Below are 16574 nucleotides of genomic sequence, written 5' to 3'. Positions count from 1 at the left end.
AGGAGGTGTGCAGGAGGCAGCTGATCGATGTTTCTCTCTCATCAATGTTTCTAACTCTCTCTCCCTCTCCCTTGCTCTCTGTAAAAAAAAAAAAAAAAAGAAAGAAAGAAAGAAACCTATTTTAACAGTCCTCCCAAAGCCAGTCTAATCTCCTTAGCTTCACCAGCCTGGATCCAGCCTGTCCTTCCAGTGTACCTGTCCTTTCCTGTGTGTACCTCACAGATTCCCCCCCACCCCCCACACACACACACACTCATAGGCCCTACAATGCACGGACAAAATCTACCTCTTTTTCTCATCACCTTGCCAATTACCTTCACAAGTCCTTCCTCACTGTAAAAGTACCTGGAACATAGTAAGTATTCAAATCAAAGACCAGGAAAATAAACAAATAAATGAATAAGTGATCTATTATTTCTCTACATTAGCATTTATATATATGAGGTAATTTTAGAAAATACTGTGATTTTTTTTTTTTTTTTTTTTTTTTTTTACCATTTGCTGCAATTTTAGATTCATACAGATGACAAAATTAGCCCTTGGACAAAAATCTGGGATTTTTTTACATTAGTAAGCAGGTTCAGTAAGAGATATTGATCTTTCTCTTCTTTTGAAAGTACAAACATTAGTTACATGTTTTATAGTACCATGCGTGCAACCCTTGTGGAAGCAAAGCGCTCTGTAATCAAGTGTCTCTCCCTCCAAAGGCTAGGAGAAAATGTCATAACGTTTACTGAAAACAAGAACAAAAATGAGTAAGGTGTTATGTATTGGAATAGACAATGCAACCACAAAGGAAACCTAATTTAGATTAACATGAATGTCTAGATATTCTCCCAGCTCTTATAAAGAAAGCCCGAGGTGAAACACTATTCATAGAAAATAAGGGCCACAGGGGTATCATTCATGGTTAGGAGAGATATGTAAGCCTGAAGTTAAACTGAAATCTACCTCCACTCTAGGTTTCCCTTAGTCTTAGAAGTGAAGAATGCCTTGAACTGAAATGTATGACTTCTTTTCCTGCATTTTAAACAATAAAGCTTCTAGAGTGTTGCTCTAAGAGACTAAATCAAATTTTCCCAAATAGGCCTAACACCAACACCCTCCTTCATGGGAAGCAGGGTTAGAAAGTTATGACAACTGTGCATGAACAGTATTAATTCAACTTTCCTGACATTCTACATTTTACATACATACAAATGAAACCAAAGTTTCACACACACACACACACACACAAAATACCCTTAGTATAGGCAATGTGCTCTAATGCTTCTATTCTTTTCTTAAAAAAAAAAAAAAAAATCCATACATATGGGTTACCCATCAGTGGTTTTGTCATGGAGTACAGTTTGAAAAACACTGATTTATACTTTAGTCTTATCAAGACCTGTAGGCATTTTCCCCAGAAGACAACTTAATATTCACAATAACAAACATGAAATGCTTATACGTTTCTACGAGAAATCTACTAAAAAACTTGCTTGTTATTTCAATGTTACCAATAAAGACGAGAGAATGATGTGTATTGAACTGCCTCTGATGAGGTGATAGAATTATAAAGGGAGGCTGTCACTGCTCATTATTTGTGTCACAGGAGGGGTAAGACAGGGTCCGACAGACAGACACCTCCCCGCTCTGAAGCAGTCCCCTGGGTGTGTCCCTGGCCTGGCTGTGGCTACAGGCCAATCCCTGTGTTCTCCCCAGAGAAGAACAGAGTCCAGATCTGCTCCACCGGGTGGAAGAAACCACTTCCCTGCAGAAAGCAGGCGGGTAAACTGCCTGTGGCTGGGCAACGGGCCAACGCTGTCCTGACAAGAACATGGCCCAGCAGACCCTCCCTCCAGCGGCCTCTGCAGTATGTCCACACATTTCCACCTCACAGCTTATTACTAGAGGAAAGAAGCGAGCTTTGAAAAGCAAGTTTTTTAAAGTGTTCTAAGAAAGATCCAAGAATTAGTTTAATGTTTCTTTTTGCAAGCATAAGAAACATTATCCTCCACCCCTAAGAAAATCTTACATAAACTCCAATATACAGAACAAAGGCGCTGCTGCAAGAGGAGGCTGCTGCAGAGCGCGCCCGCACACCCCTTCACCTCCCTTCTCGTCCTCCAGGCCCTCGGCTCCCCTGGGGACCCGAGAACTCCCTAGAACAAATAAACCAAGCGCATTCACTGATCCTGACCTAGGGTAACACAGAACTGCACTGTCATGTGTGTTCTCTCCCAAAATCTTTGCTGGTAACCTAGCTCTCCGATCTTCCCAACACGGAACTTCCTAAAACTTCAGCATGTGACATGCCACCAAGAACCTATGTGAAGCAACATTTCTCAAGTTGTCACTCTACACCTGACTCACCCTTCTACCCAACTGATGGACAGTCATAAAAAAAAAGAGCATCAGCCAAACCAGCTGATCCTCGCTTCTCACTGCCTACCACACCTCTTGCCATTATTATATGTGATAAAACAAACCAACAACACTCTTCTGACAGCCACTGGAACAGATAATACGGTTCTAAGGAAGTGACTGAAATATTTTAAGTTGAATCTATATATATATAAAAGCCTAATATGCAAAGTGTCTCCTCCAGAGTTCAACTTGAGACCTGGAGTTCGATCGCTCGCTACGATGTGTGCTGACCACCAGGGGGTGGTGTGGAATGAAGGAAGGCCCAGCTGGCATGACCACCAGGGGGTGGTGTGGAATGAAGGAAGGCCCAGCCGGCAGCTGACTGTCACTAGGGACCCTACGCGTGCATGAATTTCATGCACTGGGCCTCTAGTGTTACTATAAAACTATGAAAACATGTTTTAATATAGCTGAAGCTAAATTATTTCTTCTTTCTTTCTAGCAAGAAATGTGGAAGTGCTCAGAGTCGCCAGCCTCCTCTAGCAATGTAGAGGAGAGTAGCTTCCTGCCACATCTGACTGGTCTAGACAGACTGAGACACAATCGAGGGAACATGGTGTGTATAGACACGGAGCTGTTATAACTATGCCAACCTATGATGTGATATTTTCTGTGATGAAGGCAAATGAACCACCTTTTTCTTGAAGAGACTATAATTTATGTTTTTAAATATGAAGGCTGTCTGAGAAACTAAAACCTTAAAGAAGGCTGACATTAAATAATTTATTATGCTGAATGGAAAAAAGAACTGTTTCTAATAAAACAAAATTGAAGAGAACTAACAGAATAAGTGGAGATTAATTCCTTGGAAAAGGTTATTTGGATGGGACACACATGGAAATAGGATGAGTTTACTAAGAAACAAAGTTAAGAATCATTGGATCTCACACTAAAAATATACTCTTTAAAGCCTCTTTCTTTATCCTACTCCCCCAATATATTTAATTATTTCCAAATATTTAAAAACTCAACTCAAACTGTTCATTATTTTTTTTTTGTATGATTAGCACATTGACATAACTTTCAAAATGATGTCTGGTAATAGAAAAAAAAGGTACCTTTTCCAATTCTCTTGGTATTCGCATACAAGTGTACACTCTTTCTCTTCTTTCTGTGTACTTGGCCTCATTATGTTCAAGGAAGTACCCTCTTGTTAGTTCAGCACTGAGGAACCTCAACAATGAAAGCTCTACAGGAAAAGAAAATGACACAAAACAAGAGAACAGTATTTATCAAGGAACTTATATGCTAGCTGGGGCCATAGGTCATACATATATAAAACGATGATGAAAGAATAAAACAAAGTCATCTATAATTCTGTGCCCAAAGCTGAACTATACATAAATCATTAGCAAAGACTGCTGAGAAAACTGCTTCCCTGTGTGGTATAAACTGAAAATTCCACAGGAATACAGAAGAGACAATTACTATGAGCCAGAATAGTCTGAAAAGTGTTTTGCAAGAGCCCAGTCCTGTGTCTTATAGGTTACATAGAACTATGAAGGCAGGTAAGAATACAGTCAAAATATATATATACACACACACACACACACACACATACACACAGTAAATATGGCATGGAGATATACATATATGTACATATATGTATATACACACATATACACACACACACATATATATATCTATCTATATGTATATATATATATATATATGTTTGTTTGTTTTTAAAGGAAGTCAAGTCATCTAACAGGCATTGCTTCAGTCCAAGAACTATCCTGGGTGAACTACATGGATACTGGTGTAACCTCAGCCTCAGAGATCCTGCAAAAGTGTCCATCGATTGCTAGGTGAAGGCTTACACAGGATGCTACCCATGGTGCAGGGGAGGAAGAAGCTCCCCTACCCCCAGGTTCTATCAGCTGGTCTAATGATCTAATAAACAGGAGGCAGATTAGTAAGAGAAAGTGACCAAATTCAATTACATACACATGTGTGGGAACCCCCACATACATGAGAGGTTCAGAGACGAAAAGGGAAAATAGGGTATCCATGACATTCTGAGCTAGGGTTCAGGTTAGGCACCTTGGGGCTTCAGAAGGTAGCTGCCCGAGTTCAGTAATTATGAGTTTGCCCTGCCATGTATATAGGTAAAAAAGTTACTTCTGGTGTTAACTCTTATCATGGGCCAGGCCCCTAATTTAAATTCTTCTAGATCAGTGGTTCTCAACCTTCTGGCCCTTTAAATACAGTTCCTCATGTTATGACCCAACCATAAAATTATTTTTGTTGCTACTTCATAACTGTAATGTTGCTACTGTTATGAATCATAATGTAAATATCTAATATGCAGGATGGTCTTAGGCGACCCCTGTGAAAGGGTCGTTCGACCGCCAAAGGGGTCGCGACCCACAGGTTGAGAACCGCTGTTCTAGATATTTGGGTGGGGGTGGGGGTAGGGGTGGCAGAAGTTTCTATTGAGCCCACAGGATCTTGGTTGCCTTTAGCCCAGAATAATCCCCATACTACTGAGGTACATCTTGGGCTGGCTCGTACCAAACCCCTACAATAGTCAGTCATACCAAGCAGAACTTCAACCAGATCTGAAAGACCTCCCTTTCCTTGGCTCTTTAATTTGCCACCTGTTTCCTCTGTCCCTCCACAGCTAACACAGCCCGAGTCTTCTCGCCTCCGATGAGGTGATCAGGCCAGGGGAGGCTGGGATTTCCCACTTGGCTACAGCTGACCGACTAGAGACAAGAAGCCAAGCTGGTAATGCTTGATCTCAGCTATTTCCAACCTGTCACACTCCCTCCCGGCCCGTCGCCTCCTGGACCTCTCAGCACCTGACTCCACGGACATTCCCACTCCTTCTCCTGGGGAGGCCCAACTCTCTGCCAGAACTCAGGATACCAAAGGTTTCAAACTGCCCTCTCTGCTCTGAGCTGGCCTTCTGGTCCTCTCACCAAATGCAGTAGTGGTGTCCCCTCCCGAAAATTACAACTAGAGGAGGTGATTTCGTGTCTGTTTTTTCTAATTAAGAAGTTGCATCCTATGTAAGGTCTGCATGCATTTATAGTCAAAAAGACCCTTGCAATGCCCCTAGGAAGACTCAGAGGCAGGCCTACTATGTCAACAGGCCTAAGATAGCTTACTTCCTCCAGCACGGGAACTGATGGCTAGTTCTTTAGGCATCAAGTCAGGTGGCTTGCTTATGTTTAGATGTTAACGCCCCCCCTCCCCCAGTATTATACATACACACACACCACACACACACACACACACACACACACATTTCTTTAAATATTGGATTCATAATCTGTTTGAGGAGTTGGTGATACCATGAAAGGTAACTCCAGCCCAGCGAAGGATCCTCAGAGGCCCCGAGCATCAGACTCTCAGCATGCGTACAGCTGAAGCCATGGACAACCAGACATCCCATTAAAAGGCCCAGGTCCATGTGGAGTAAAACTTTTGGTGAGAACTTTCCAATCTGTTGTCGGCTGGCTAAAACCAGAACAAGATCTGCTGTCTGAAGGCTAGGATAAGAAAGGCTTCTGAGCTACGAACAAGAACAGCCAAAACTGGTGAAAGAGCAAAAATTATACCCACACTCCATTCGGTCAGATTTCCAATTAGAAAGAAAGACTGTCCTGATTGGCTCGTATCGATAAGTACTGGGTGTTTCAAGTAAAAACCAAGAAGCAATGGGACACAGAGAACAGAAGAGACGGCACCTGCACACAGGTGCCAGTGAGCTCTGAGTCATGACACGGGAATCCAAGCAGCCTCTGCCCCGGGACAGGTGTCCCTACTCCTACATTCACTACACCCAACGTGAGTCCCAGTAACACGCTGGCCATCCTTTCAGGCTGGTTTCTCTGATGTGTCCTCAGTTACCTTCTCTTTTTCTTTTCTTTTCCCCTATACATACGCTCCGGGGACAGTCTGAGGTTCTAACCATCATCTCAACCCTAAAGTCACCATTTCTTTAGCTCTGACTCCTGAGCCTGGACCCATGTTTCCAATCGGTCCTGGGCAACTCCGCCTGGAAGTCCACACTCCTTTACCCTGCAAAACGGAGCCAGGACCCTCCCCACTACTCCCCTGCCTACAGCCCGACTTTAGCTCATGGCACCAGCAGGCAGTTCTACGCTAGAAGCTGACGTGCCTCGGCCTCTCTCCTCTCACCAAGCCCTGCTGATTCTTGCTCTGAAACACTGAACTTCCCCTCCTTTCCACACTCCAGCTGTTGGTCCTCATCCTCTCTCTCCATGTTACTGCGAGAGCTTCCTAATGCATGCCCATCTTCCCATCTACCCCCCTTCAGCCCTGGCTTGGCCTAGCAGCGAGTCAGCAGGCTCACTCACCAGGGACAGCCTTCGCGCCTGGCTCTCTGGCTCTTCATTACCTCTAGCTAAGGTCCCACACCTCAGCGAGGACACCAGATCCCTTACAGCTTGGCCCCTGGCTATCTTTCCAGCCGTGCCTCGCACCTGCACACCCTGGATCTCTAGGTCACAAATCTCCAGTTACACCACTTTTCATTTCTTGAAAACATGTCAGTTGGCTCCCACTCTTCGTTGGCCTGAGATTCCCTCCCAGTTTCCTACAGGTGAACAGGCACGGCCACGCCTGTTCTGGGAGGATGCTCCCGAGTCTCCAGGTGAACCATCCTACCCCGCTCGGTGCCCAGGCACCACCCTTGCCTGTGCTTCCCTGCGCCCTATTACACTCATTTTCCTGTCTGGCTTTCTCCCTTACTTTTGCATCCTCGGGGCATAGCACGTAATAGGTGCTCAACAAAGGCTTTGCTAAAATAACATGTAAATCAGAGAAGAGGAAGGCAAGCCACAGAGATGTGTGGCCGAGAAGAGAAACAAAATTGGAAATCAGAAATGGCAAAGGCCGAGACACCAGATCCTCGAGAAGAGCGCTAGTGACCAAGTCAGAGCTGTTCTGAGAAAGGGGTGGGGGTGGGGGGTGGGGGGTAAATAGGCAGGGAAAGCGTGGGAAGCTCCTGGTGCCTCTCTGGACACAGCAGCCATTGAAGATGAGGAGCTCCTCCTCTGTGTCTAAGTGACTGTCAAGGTGGCCTGACAGGTACCTGAACCTCCACCCCTAAAAGGGCAGTTGCCATGACGCTGTCACAGGCAGTGAAGGCCCTGGGGTGCAGCAGGCGAGACTGCATTATCCACAGGAGGTGCAGGGAGGGACGCTGGGAAGGCACCAGTATGTCAGCCACATTAAGGAGATATAGAAACAGGTTATCGCACAATTTTCAATCTATAAAAGCAAATTACATTCAAAGACTGAGATAACTATACCCTTGTTCATTCAGAAATTCTCCTCCACATGATGTTTCCCCTGATGACGGCAGCTGCCTGAGCCTTTAGAAGCGTTTTGTTAGGATCCACCGGAACCACCAGGGGACCAAAGCCAGAGGAAGGGTCCTGGCGCCAGCTCTGGGCACACTTGTCCTGGGACCCTCCTCAAGCCTCAGAGCAGAAACCGAGGCTGAGAGCAGCTTACGCCTGCCACCTGCCTGCCTTCCACACCGGGGGGCTGAAGGGCTGAGAGAGGGTTTACGTGAAAGCATATGAGAATCACAAAGCATGACACAATGTCTTGAACCACTTACTATTAATTTCACAAGATCTGTACATTAACCAATTCTAGCTGGTGGTTACCTAATGTTTACTGATGCTACTTCTGCAATCCTGTTTCCATGGATAAAAGGTAATCTGACAAACAAGTATATTGCACAACTGTATGACCTGCGTAACTACTTTTCTGTAAAGCAGTTTTACAATATAAACCTATGAAAGTGTTTTCACTATATTATAAATAAATACGAAAACTGTTGTGTCAGGATTCCACCTCTAGAAATGCAGGGATTTTAGTTATAAACACCAATCTACATTCCACAAGGGGGAATTTTAAAGTAAGCCCTTAAAAATCAAACGATAAAAATATGTTTTGAGCGCAGAGCTCTCAAAATTATGAGACAGGTTCTATTGTGATGTCCATTTTGTACATGACGAAACCAAGGCACAGACAGGTTAAGGAAGCCTCCAGCGTCACACAGGAGTAAGTGGTGGAGCCAGAATTCAAAATCAGTCTATCCTTAAAGCGTGGGCTTTTTGGCACTGGATTCTTTCGACTATCGTTGTCTTAAGTGCTTTTGTAAACAGGCCATGGTGCTTTCTGGAAAACTGGGACGTCCTCCCTTTTCTGTGCTCCTGTAGCCGTGGGTTTGCTTCTAAGTTACACTGCTAACTTGCTGGCTCCTTGACAGCCTGGAGCTTTCTGAAGCAGGTACCATGTATCTGAATCTCCCCAATATCCAGAACCCGGGCGGTTCTGAATCCAAGGGTAGTGTTTGTGTACAATTCACACCATACTAATGGGCTGGGGAATTGTTTTACAAGATACCTTTAAAGCAGTACTAATAAAAGAACTACGTTTCACAGGGCAAAATGTTCCAAAAGCTTTATCTCACTTCCTTCTCCCACCCTCCTGGAGAACTGGCCCCATTTAAGGATTAGGATCCTCCCTCTATGGCAAGAGACAGTTTATGAAGATCTTGCACATACTACCTCATAAAATCCTCACAGTTCTGAGAGCTGAAGAGGGCAGATAACGGTGCTCACATTTTGTAAACCAAGAAACTGAGGCTCACAGAAACTGGTCCAAAGTCACTGAAAAGTTAAGGGGAAAGCTGGGAACAGAACCTAGGTCTTTGCATTGCAAGCCCAGTGAGCTCTCTACTCTGTACAATTATCATCTGTCATCTGACAACCTTACGAGAGAAGATAACTAGTACTACTCTGGCTTCAGCCATCAGAAAGAGCCCTGTGTCTCATACCGAGGAAGGGGACTGTGTTAGCCCGCCTGCTGCGTTGTCAGCCCACGCCCACCTATCCCCCAGCCCTGGTCATATTTTACAGGATGCTACTTAATCTTCCGTATCAATGTAGCTCTGTGACAGTATTTCTGTGTTGTTTTGGTTTTTAGGCATTGTTAGCATTCTACAGGCTTGCCTGCACTCACCTGTCCTGTGCTCCTGGGTATAGCTGCTTGACCAGTTACGTAGGAAGGCTGCTGTTCTTTTACCTGTGGGCGCCACTCTTCAAGGTAGCCAGTGTACCTTTTTCCATTCTGTGATGACATTTCACTTCTTCTGAGCAAAAGGGTCACTCGCATCTGCTGTACTCAACATCTGCCTTTATATTTTAAGAGCAAACTCTTTTCCAAAGTAAAATAATAACTGTTTATATTCTGAACACTAACTTAACTTTTTAGATGTCAACCAACTTTAGTTCATTTATCTAATTCTCACCATGAAGAAATACCATTCAGTAAGTCTCTTTAAAATAGAAGTGTTTTACTATTTAATTGTAAAATATAAACAAGTGCTTCTACGTTAGAAGAAATAAGTTTTGTTCCATTTTGAATATTTAATGTAAGGAAAATAATACCAATCATAAATCCATTTCAATTTGTCCAATATTCATCTCCTACCACAGAAATGCTCTATGATCTAGTATCTTTGAGAAAAAGTATAGAAAACATTGCTTCTCCCTCTTCCCTAAAAGAAGTATTATCTTTTAGTTATCTACTGAGGTAGCTTGTTTTAGAAATAAGCCAGGATGGGAAAGTATTAATTAAAAGTAATGAGTAACCACATATATTTATATGTTCAGTAGTATGTCTAAATATATCTTTCTTAAAATAGAACTGACCATTAAAAAATTGGAAAGTAATACTGGTTAACTGTTAGGAAAATATTATGAAACATACAACTTTCCACAGTCTTAAATAATGTAAAACTTGAATAAACTTTACTAAGATTACACTAAAATATTAAATGTAAGTTTATTACACAATATAGAGGCACACCCTTGAATAAGGCAAACCAGGAATCAACACAACTGCAATTCTGCCTTCTGAAGTCAAATGCTGTAAAGGTACCATTCGAGTTTTAAGACCCTCTAACTGTTTATATTGTGGGAAGAAAGAGGTAGAAAATTTGTTAATATCATTATTCTGACATTCAATGCTATATAGTCTTTCCAAAGACCTCTTTCATGCAAGCATTCCCCAAATTGGGCCACAAATGAGCTGCGAGGGCCGAAGTTACACATTTAAAAAAGCCAAGATATTGACCTGGTCAAAGACCAAAATGAAAAACTTCTCACTGCTTGTTTAGTTTACACGTACTAGTTAGGGAAAGCAAGAGAGAGTTTTAAAGCAGAGCCTAGTGTGTCAGAAGAGAAGTTAATTTTACCTTATCTGTATCAGGGTTGTGGTTACTCCAAGTAATTTCCCAGCCAGTTTTATAGTTACTCTCATTTTTCTTTGTAAATGAGAAACCAAGCATTGATTCTGGAGCATAATTTCAGAATCATAGCCTTTAATCATCCATTAGGGTGAGTCTGGGGCCACAGAGATACTATGTAAGATATTCTAAGGAGGATGAGGACCGGCTAAATGAAATTATATTTTAATAAAAATGTTATTTATAAGAAAAGCTGAAGTTTTTAATTACATAAAATATAAGGCACAGGAAATATGAACAGTAAAAATCTCTGTCCCACTAGAAATCTTTCGTGGGAGTTGCTAAAAAAGATCAATTGGTTTTCTGGGTTTGAGTCTTTTTTCCTGCCTAGAGGTCTATATTGGGTAAAGGCAGAGAAGAGAAGCAAAACAGATGGTGACAAGCTTAAGCAGAAGTGAAGTCACCATTTAAAAAGGGAAAGAACGGCCCCACAGTACTATTACAATCAGAAACAATACTGCCTACCCACCCCTTACTTCAGACTCCTGTTTTATAAGCAATACCCGTCCCTACACAAACTCCGACACCTGCATCCTACAGGTGCTGTCTCATCCTCCCCAGCAGGTGTTACACTCATTTTACACCATGTCTACGTTAAGTCTCCATGGTCACTGCAGCCACTGAGACACTTCAGACACTGTTTAGCCGTGGCGTTATGAAACACGGCCAAGTGCATTAGGCAAGCCTGGAGTCTACAAGGCAATTCAACAACAGAGCTGAGCCAAGAACAGATTGCCTAATTCTGAGTCCAAGGTTGACTTGCTAGACCTAGATTCCTAAGTGCGACTATGGCCATGCAGAAACTCTCCCATTTAGAGCTTTTACAGATGAGTTAAGTGGGGAACAAGCATAAAAACATGGTAAAATGTATTTACTATCTGGTCTTACATCAAAAAGGACAACAGTAAAGTTCTAGGGCCATAAAAAAATGTCCCCTCTTCATTTCTAACAGTTATCTGTATAACTATATTAACAGTCTACTTGTTACAACCATGCTGGTGAGATAGAACCTGCCTCATGTTTTGTAACATTCGCACTAAGGAGGTCTTGTCCCAATCAAGTAGGAAAAGGATCATTAGTCATATTTTCACTTGTCTATTACTTCCTCTTTTTGTCATTCAATGAGGCAGTTAAATGTTTTTCAAAAAAGGACAATAGCAGTTGGCATTCTTTTTAAGGGAGGAAGAAAATAAGGCAGATGAGCTGAATCTGCAGTTCCTGGTGACCACTATACCCAGAGCCCAAGACCGGCGACCACTCAAGGCCATGTGGAATACCCAATGATCACTCTGAGAGCATGAAACAGGAATGAGGAGAGGATAGCAACTTCTCACTATGTTAGGGTATAAGTATTAGTTAAGGTGTAAGTTTCAGTCCAATGCTAGGCAACACATAAGCTAAAAAGGAAGTTCAGAGAACCAAGTGATTAAGAGAGCTTGAAAAGACAAACAAAAGCAAAGCATAGGCTTAATGTGGACACACGTGCAGGTATATACATACAGCAGTGTATACACCAAAATAGTCACATTTATCTTCTATACACATACATTAATAAGGACAGGTATTTTCAAAAAGTGAATATCAAACACCATGTTTTGCATTATTCCCCTCTGACAGGGGGTGGTTTGGATAAGCACCTAATCTGTATATTCATTTATGGAGTCCTAGGGTCTTAGGACAGGCCAACAAACATCTTCATTTATAAGAGCCCTAATTCCTTGGGAGAAAGGCTAAAGGGGACTTTGCAACTCACTGGTGGTCAGGTCCCCAAGACACCAAAGGAAAGACAAAGGCTGCTCTAGTTTGGGGAGAGGGCACTAGGGAATCAGAGGCAGCACCAGAACATAAAAAATAACTAAGCAACACCGTCTGTGCAAGCCCCTCGGCTGGGAAGACTGCTGATTCTGGGAGAAATGCTTCTCACAGGAGCTAGGTGGTGCTGCCCAAAGGCTGAGCGGCCCAAGCCAGCCCCTCGGGCAGTTTTCTAATTCTGGACAGAAGACAAGGAAAGGTTACCCAGCAGAGGAAGGGAGCAATGCTGGAGGGTCAGGGTGAATGCAGAGGCTGCTTGCAGCCTGGGCGTTTAAGGGTGCTGGAAGAATTCTCATCTCCAGGGGGGATGTCTCCAACCAATGTGGCACCTGAGTTAGAGGGTGGGCACCTGCAGTAGCAACAGCTGTGTGACAGGCAAAGCAAAAACAAACATGGGAGGAAGAATAGGGGCCCGCCAGGAGGCCCAGATGGACCAGCACCGGCTGGTAACTCCAGCTGAAAAATTCCTGGGGTTCTCACCTAAGTCCCGATCCCCAAGTGCTGCCACTGTCGTCTCTCCTCACACATAAGTCAGGGAGTTGGGGAAACAAGGATCACCCACCGACTAAAGCTGAGCCTGTTCCCTGATAACGACTTTTTGCAACTATGGGTTAAAAGCCCAGCTTCAAACATGTTAAGGAAACCCTGCTCAGTAACCCATGTTAATGAAGAATGGGTGTGTGGTGTGATGAAGTCTATGAAAGTCCATGGGCACCCAGACCCATCCAGCAAGGGCCAGGCAAGGGGTGTTAGGGGTTCCCCCCAAGGGCCCCAACATCTGGCTCATCAAAAGGTTCCTGACAACTTCATTTTCTGTGCATGCAAAGAAACAACAATAAAAAAAAGGCTTTTATAATATTGGCTTTCCTGAAACTCAGAAATATTTTAAAGAAATTATAGTGACACCTGGCTAATTTATTTCTATTTGCATCAGAGTGCTTTCTTTTTTAAATTTATTTATTGATTGAGAGAGAGAGAGAGAGAGAGAGAGAGAGAGAGAGAGAAACATCCATTTGTTGTTTCACTTATTTTATGTTTCATTGGTTGATTCTTCTATGTGCCCTGACCCGGGATCGAACTTGCAACCTTGGCATATAGGGGAGAGGCTCTAACCAAATGAGTATCCAGGGCCCAGAGTACTTTTTAATAGTCAAGTCGAAGTAAGTAAACAGACAGCTGAGAGATTTAATACTTTGTCTTACTTAGACCCTGCCAATTCAGAGAGTACTCTTGCAAGCAAATGTTTGACTGACGACTAAGCCAAATAGAGTTGAGAACTTTTAAGTGGTTAACTGAAAAAAAAACAAAACAAAACAAAAAAAAAACTGAACAGGGTACAGTCTGTACTTAATTTTTCAAAGATATGGACCTCTTCAAAATCTAACCTATGTCCCCTGTCAATTAGCAAATCCATCAGGGTCTCACCTGATCAACCTACATTTTCAATACCCCCCTACCATCAATGCGTAAGCCTTCTGACTTAAACACTTATGTGTATGAACTGCAGAAAATAACGGCTAATAAAGCCCTTATTGTGCACCAGAAGCTATTTTTTGTGGGGGAAGAAATTTAACAAAGTTCTGGTTTGGTTGCTGTTCAAAACTCAGACTTATGTAAGAATTACTAGGTTGTGAACCCTCTACATTCAATGAAACATACATCTCAAAACCTTTTGTGTGTTTTTTTTTTCCTTTTAAGACTACTATGCAACAGCAACATCCATGCAAACGCAATTTTTAAAAACGTGCTTTGAAAGCCAGAATAAAACCCGACAGCTGCAAGAAATAACAACAATATGCTTAAATCCCGTCATTGACAGCAGGGTTCGCAAGTGCATCTTTGCAGCCATTTTTTTTTTTTTTTTTTAAGTGGCATAAGTTTCTGTTTGGGAAAAGTTCACAGGTTACATTTTGAAGAGCGCTCACTATTTCGGTTCCGGCAACAGTACCGAACTTCACGGTCACAGCCACGGGGCTAGAGGCGGCTGCGGAGGGCGCGGCGCGGGGCGCGCTAACAGGTTTCTGGGGCTCAAGTTCGCTCAAATGCACAACAAAAGTCACCTTGGCGGCGGGAGCCTGACAGCTGCCCGGAGCCCGGCAGCCGGAGCTCCCGGGACCCGGAGATGCTCGCCGACCTGCCGCGCTCGGACCCGGGTCTCACTGGAGGAGCGCAGGGCGGTGGCCCCCGCGCCCACACACCTGCCGGGCTCGCGGCGGACCCGCCCGGGAGCTGTCAGCCGCCCCGGGAGCCGCGGCCCCGCGCCCACCGCCCCGGGGGCCCCGCCCCGCGCCCCCGCCGCGGCCTAGCGCCGCCCGCCCGCCGCCCGCCCGCCGCCCGCTCACCTGCGCGGCCCCGGCGCCGCTCCCGCCGCCGGTCGCTTTCGTAGAAGCCCAGCGTCTCCGTGCGCTGCGGCGCCGCCGGGGGCCCGTGCCCGCCGCCCGGCTGCTCCGCCGTCCCGCCGCCGTCCCGCTCGGGGCCGTCCGCGCCGCCACGGCCGCCCGCTGCCGGCACCGCGTCGCCGACGCCCGCCATGTTCCGCGCGCACACCAGCCCCGCCGCCTCCCGCCAGGAGCCCGCCCGGCCGCCGCCTCCGCCCCCGGCCGGCCCCCTTGCCGCCTCGCCCCGCCCCTCGCCGGAGCCCGGGCCGCCGCCGCCGCTGCCCTCCGCCGCCCGCCAGCCGGCGCGCTCCAGTGGCGTCAGCGGCGCTGGCGAGGCCGCCGCCGCCGCCAGGGCGGCCGCCATCTTCTTCCGGACGTCGGCGTGGCGCGCGGGCTCCATGGCGCCGGGCCGCGCGGCCGGGGACGCCGGGCGCCGGCGGGGCTCGGGGCCGGGGCCCGGCGGGGGCGGACCGGGAGCGGCGGCGGCGGCGGGCGGGAGGTCGGCGGGGCAGCCCCGGGGGGGCGGCCGCGGCGCGCGCTGCCCGCCGTCTGCGAGCTGTGCGTCCGGCCGCCCGGAGCCCCTTCTGCCGGCGCGGTGCCCGGAGTGCGACGGCGCCGCCCGCCCCGTCTGGGCACCGGCCGCGCGGCCGTGGTGGCGGGGGCCGGACTCGGCATCCCTGACCCCCGCCAAGCCCGGCCCCCTGTGTCCGCTATTCGGGCTCCCGCTCGGCTGCATGACGGTCGCCCGTCACATTCCCTGGCCTCTGGGTTTCCGTGGACAGTTTCCAAAGCACTTGGGCAGGAAGGCTCTTGGGGAGGCTGCCCAACAGGTGCGGGGGGGGGGGGGGTGCGGAGGGGAGCGACGGGCTTCGGGACTCGGCCCAAGAAGCGGGGTGCTTTGTGCTTTTCGCGCGCCGGGGTTAGGAGACGGCTCTAGGCTGTCCCCTAGGTGTCCCCCGGGTTAGGATAGGGCTCTAGACTGTCCTCTGGGTTAGGAGACGGCTCTAGGCTGTCCCCCGGATTAGGATAGGGCTCTAGGCTGTCCCCCGGGTTAGGATAGGGCTCTAGGCTGTCCCCCGGGTTAGGATAGGGCTCTAGGCTGTCCCCCGGGTTAGGATAGGGCTCTAGGCTGTCCCCTAGGCTGTCCCCCGGGTTAGGATAGGGCTCTAGTCTGTCCTCCGGGTTAGGAGACGGCTCTAGGCTGTCCCCTAGGTGTCCGAGTTAGGATAGGGCGCTTGGCCGCTGCGCCCTCCCTCCATCACCTGCTTTCCTGGGGCGCACCGCCCCTTGCAGCTGTGGCAGGTGATTGGCACCCAGCGCGGGGTCAGCCCACCTGCCACTGGTGTCTCGGGAGTGAAGGTGAACGGAAAGGGGCTGGGGACCTTTGCCACCCGCTTCCCACGTGGTTGCTGCGCGCTCCCAGGAGGGGGTCGGTGGTGGGTCAGTGTCCCGCATGCCAACTTCAGAATCCACCTGTGTCCCGTTTGACTAGGAAAAGGAAAAGGAATTCCTGCCCGCACATTCAGCTGTCAAAACTCCCCTAGACCCACACTTGAGAACCACATGGAAAGGGCCTGCGTAGGCAAAACCGGAGTTCCTGTAGGTTCATCAAAAGACGGAGAGGGTAGTTGACACTAGTGAGTACCTGGCTGCAAGCTCAGGGCAAGTTGAGGACA

The 16574-nt window shown here is 46.7% G+C and overlaps 1 protein-coding gene across 1 annotated transcript in view; it reads right to left on the bottom strand.

Moving 5' to 3' along the window:
• Positions 1-3594, bottom strand: part of TAPT1 (transmembrane anterior posterior transformation 1) — a 45695-nt gene extending 42101 nt beyond the window's left edge. Inside the window, exon 1 of the mRNA XM_081101199.1 lies at positions 3468-3594. Within this exon, the coding sequence (XP_080957325.1) occupies positions 3468-3494 (27 nt within the window). The 5' untranslated portion in view covers positions 3495-3594. The remainder of the gene's footprint in view (positions 1-3467) is intronic.
• Positions 3595-16574: the final 12980 nt, after the last annotated feature.

The sequence above is a fragment of the Myotis nattereri genome (assembly GCF_964212035.1).
Source record: "Myotis nattereri genome assembly, chromosome: 1".
Taxonomy (NCBI): Eukaryota; Metazoa; Chordata; class Mammalia; order Chiroptera; family Vespertilionidae; genus Myotis; species Myotis nattereri.
Note: the sequence above shows the minus strand (reverse complement) of the source record. Positions and strands in the feature narration are given on the sequence as shown.